This window comes from Ricinus communis, chromosome 5, assembly GCF_019578655.1.
Source record: "Ricinus communis isolate WT05 ecotype wild-type chromosome 5, ASM1957865v1, whole genome shotgun sequence".
NCBI lineage: Eukaryota > Viridiplantae > Streptophyta > Magnoliopsida > Malpighiales > Euphorbiaceae > Ricinus > Ricinus communis.
This window is the reverse complement of record NC_063260.1, coordinates 14,892,832-14,897,689: the sequence shown is the minus strand read 5'-3', so window position 1 is coordinate 14,897,689 and position 4,858 is coordinate 14,892,832. Positions and strand designations below refer to the sequence as shown.

The window sequence follows — 4,858 nt, the reverse complement described above, 5'->3', positions numbered from 1 at the left end:
GTGCTTATTCAATGTACTTTGTTTTCTCTTTCCCTCTCTCATTATTGTTGGCATATCAGTTTTCAATGATTTAAAAGATGTTGGTGTCCTATTATTGCAGATGTCTTAAGCCAACTCATATGATCATTGTCGGACATGATTTCATCCTCCATATAATTAATGCTATAATTGCCATTTTAATCATGTTTTAATGCTAGTATGGAGATTCTTAATATATTGTTTAACCATCTACCGAACAGTCTTATATAATCCCCATCCTCGAGTCACTCCTTTTAGATTTTCATTAGCTGTGAGAATGTTTCAGAAAATTAGAAGTGTTCTTTTTTCTCATACCAAGACTCTTGGCCCTGTAAAATTGTAGCTTTTGTGCACATGATTGCCAAGTGGAGAGGACACAAACCTTAAACAGATTGAACATGTATATGTATCAGAACTTGGTTATCCCGACCAGATTTTAGAATCTTACTACTCAAGAATCATGTTATATGGCTAAACACTAGAACCAAGAGAACTACCCTTTCTCTCTCTCAAGAGATTAACAAAGTGTTTCCTGGGACTTGTGATAATGCAATGTTGTTCTGGACCTCTTAGTATTGGAAATTAGGAAATGGCCGTGCCGACCTTGCAAGTGGTTCGCACATTGACACCATCCTTAGATCAAATAGTTTGTGTGAGAATAGTCTGATCAGACAATGGTATGAGCTTGGCACTCTTCTACTATTCTAGCCAATAGATAGAACCAGAAAAAATTCCAGCTACGGAGCTAAGGCTCCATTCTTTATCCTGATTTCGAGACTTCTAGTAAACCATATCTGAAAATTGAAAAGAAAAATGAGTTTGAGCATGCATGGATAAGAGATGAGCTGATGACTTAAATTTCTTGCATATATGCGAGCTACAGCTAGCTGGCCAGTAGTAATGAATATCTTCATGCACTAGTGTCTGCATTTACTACTGCATTACAAAACGATCAGTCGATTCTCATTTACTCATAAAGATGCCAGCTCTGCATTATGGTCTACTTGTTAATTAATATGACAGTGGCTTTAAATTTAAAATTTTTCCCCCCTTGTCATGGCACGCCTGTCACGCAACTGGATCATAGCTAAGGAACCTTAGTGTATATATATATATATATATATATATATATATAATATAAACTGCAAAATTTGACAACTGAATTTTTGTGCTTTATTTCCTGCAAATTCCTTCTGGGCATGCTTCCTAGGGTTTCTTGTGTTTGATGTGTTGTATTCATATTCTCTCGCCACCTTTTATAAGTGTATTTTATATTCTTTTACCGTAAATTTTTTTTAATAACTATTCTATACTTATCACTGGTGCAGAATTGTAGAGTTTAATACAGCAGCGGTAGCCATAAATCCTAATTCAAATAAGGAATCTGTTAGTTCTTGCTTTCTTTCTTGCATTGATTTCTTGTTGTACTTCCTTTAAGTGACATCTCATCCTGAACAGAATTCATGTATTTAGCAAGTAAATATTATTTTGGTTGCATTTATTTTTGTAAACTCAAGATTAGAGAGCATAATCTATAGAAGTAAAATATCACAACTAGAGTAACAAATTTATATAATTATGAAAAAAGAAAGTGTAATATAGATAAGAGATCTAGTTATTTCTCCCGTTGCTTAGATTTTTAATAATATGTATGGCATGTATAGTTACAAAAAGAAAGATCTAGTTAGGAGTAGATGACACTATGCACTACTATAATTTAACGACTGCACCCATAGACTTGAGATAGATATGAAGTTTGAGTTTCTCTACCCTTATTTATAACTGAAAAGTTATTGTAATTTAATGATTGATAATGAGGACAAATTAATGGAATTTAAAGTAAATTAAGCAGTGGTAAATCTTATTTATAATAAATAAGACATCAACTTAAAAGCGTCAAAATGTTTCAAGACTGTCTATCCCCATGACTGTAATAATAATAATAATAACAATAATAACATCAAAGATATCTCTTAATTAAGATGCTACCAACATGTAATAGTAAAACCTCCAACTGACAAGCACACACACCACAGGATATTAAAAATCAATGCTGATCACTTCCTCAGTTTCTAGGCTTGAGTCTGCCTTCATTGGCCAGCTTAAAGAGGTGTCCTTGAGCAGCTGCAACCTTGTTGGAGCCTAGTGCAGCAATGAAACTCTCCCTTACTTGCCTTGTTGTGAAAGGAAACTTGTTGCTAACCATGGAGTTGAGCAAGGAAGCAGTCCCTTCTCTGTAGAGTGTTCCATACCCATCAGTACGGGTATTTGAAAGTGCTTGCTGCAAGCTCATACTTGCTCCCAACCCTGGCACACTAGTCGTTCCAAATGCACTGCCTACTGTTCCCCACCAGCCCAGGAGTCCCCATATTATAGCAGGGTGAGTTCTCCAGTAACTGTAAACAAACAAGCATGAATGCATGTCAAAACTATTTAATTTTTAAGTTAAAAACTGCAGCACCAAAGATAAGGAATGAGTTTAGCTAAACGGATGGATCTGAATGCACAAACTTTCAGGCTGGAGAACACAGTTCCTCAAACAATCATGTGAAGCCTCAGGAGTTTGTGCACCCAAGGCCTACTATGCCTAGGAAAACCGGCTCAACATATTTGTCATTGAGTTACTTAAATTGCATGGTTAAGTTTGCATGTCTTACAGTTTTCATTAGAGAGAAGACTTACTTGCAACTGAAAGGTGAGTTAGGGTCAGGAATGAATGGCGGTGAGGGAACGTAGGGAGTGGTTGGGGTTGGAGTTGTGGGTGTTGGAACGTAAGGAGTGGTTGGAGTTGGGGTAACAGGAGTTGGGGTAACAGGTGTTGGGGTACTACCACCGGTTGGAGGAGAAGGAGGATAGTAACCACCACCTCCTGAAGGAGGATGTGATGGAGTTGATGGTGGGGTTCCACAATTTCCATTTGACGGGGATGGATTTGATGGGGTAGAGTGGGTGGGTGGTGAGCCACCATAGCTTCCTCCACCAGAACCATGTGAAGGTGTACCATGTGATGGTGTAGGTACATGGGAATGGCTGCCGTGTGAACCTGCCATTAGAGCATATTATACAATCAGTTAGTAGAGGTTGAAAAAAAAAAAAAACTAAAAATAAACATTAGGCACTTGACAAGCTAAGGATACTGTTACAAGTAATAAAAGAAACAAAATCGGAGAAAGAGAGGTACCTGTTGGAGGACTTCCTGCATGTGGGTCTGGAGAGTAGTAATTCTTCTGATCTTCATAGGTTGTGGTAGCCATTACAGGAACAAGGAAGCTCTGAGAAATCAAGCCAGCAGCAAAAACCCACATCAAAACTGATGCGTGCTGTTTGCATTTCTCCTTCCCCATGATTAGTGTATAGGTTTAAGAACACAAGTAAGAATAAGAAGAAGAAGAAGAAGAAGAAGAGAGATTTTGAATGGTTCAGTGCAGAGAGAAGGGAGCAGAGTGTGATTATATAGGATTGACAGATAGTGAGAAGTAAATATTGGCAGGTCAAGGAGTAGGGTGTTAGTTGATGTGCTGCAGAAGGGAATTAATATGTAGTATTTATGACTTGCACCATTGCAATAAAGCTATATATGTAGAGACAGTAAGCTCAATACACTTCTATACATCTCTCTCTCTCTCTCTCTCTCTTACTCGGTACATATGCTAAAAGAATAGTGCTTAATCCTTCAAATTAGAGTAATTGTTAATGTGATATCATACTTCAAGTTGTTAGTGTTCTATTTGCTTAGATTATGCTATAATCACTTAATTTTTACATTTATATTGATTAAAAACATTAATTTTAATCTTAATTAAAATTAAAGTTACTGAAATCCTACAAAATCTGAGATGATCAAACAACAGCAACAGGTAATAAATTTGATTTCTATAGACCCATATGATATTTTGTCACAAGAAAGAGAGTTTTATCCATAGCATAATGAAAGTTGTAATAATCTTTAATCATAAGATGATAGGAACTGTTTCTGAGAAGATAATTTTTTATTGTACTTGCTGATGAAAATGATTATCTGAAAGTGCTTCACTATATATATATACACACACATATATATATATACTGTTCACAAATAAATGGAGAATTAATTATTATTATATTTGGTTATTTAATTTTTTAAAAATAAAAGGCATATTCTTTTTATTTTCTTTAAAGAAGGTGAAATTGATTAAAAATGAGTGATAAATATAATAATCAGACGGATTAAAGTCCCAACAGAACCGTCGTAACCTCAAAAGCCACGTCTCTTGGTCCGCATTCTTGACTAGGTTGGTTCCAGGATAAATTAAGGAGTAAAAGAAAATAAAAGAAGAGGGAAGAAAAGTCAGGTTCGTCTGGATCCAAATAAACTAGCAACATTTGTTTCCTGTTAAAGATGGGTGGTCTACAGTTATTAGTCTACCTAATTCATTAGTTTCTTCTGTTCTGTTCAAAAACAAGATTCATTTAGTTTCCAATTTTTGCCTTCACTTGCTCAAACAAGACAACACACGGTGGAAGAATTCGAGACCAGATGGACCAATATATCAAAGTGTCATAGGATATGAGCAAATTGTTTTAGCAATAAACACTAATTCATAAATATAGTTAAAAGAAATTGATATTGATCGGTTTGTAACATCCAAAATCTTCATGATTAAATTATAGAAAGTCTAATGCAAAAATAACTTAATTACTTTTATTAAAGATTATATATATTTTTAGTTTATTTTAATATAGTATTTAAAATTAATTTAGAGCGTGTCATACATTGAACTTTAGAAAAAAAATTCTAAAAAAATGGCTTAGTTTTATAAGCTTGATATATATACAAAATTGTTAACTAATTAGAAGAATG

General features: G+C 34.8%; 1 protein-coding gene across 1 annotated transcript; it reads right to left on the bottom strand.

The window, feature by feature from the left end:
• Positions 1–1,858: 1,858 nt before the first annotated feature.
• On the bottom strand, positions 1,859–3,552 carry LOC8277808 (protodermal factor 1). Its single transcript, XM_002520337.4, has 3 exons — positions 3,200–3,552; positions 2,701–3,061; positions 1,859–2,414 (listed from the first exon to the last, which is right to left on the bottom strand). Exons 1-3 carry the CDS (start codon positions 3,360–3,362, stop codon positions 2,084–2,086), a joined length of 855 nt encoding a protein of 284 aa, XP_002520383.2. The 5' UTR covers positions 3,363–3,552; the 3' UTR covers positions 1,859–2,083.
• Positions 3,553–4,858: the final 1,306 nt, after the last annotated feature.

Bases quoted from the DNA above. Each gene is read 5' to 3' on its own strand.
- LOC8277808 (XM_002520337.4), bottom strand. From the start codon at position 3,362: ATGGGGAAGGAGAAATGCAAACAGCACGCATCAGTTTTGATGTGGGTT. The intron at 3,062-3,199 runs GTACCTCTCTTT...CTCTAATGGCAG, and splicing joins TGCAGGAAGTCCTCCAACAG to GTTCACACGGCAGCCATTCC. The intron at 2,415-2,700 runs GTAAGTCTTCTC...GTTTGTTTACAG, and splicing joins AACTCACCTTTCAGTTGCAA to TTACTGGAGAACTCACCCTG.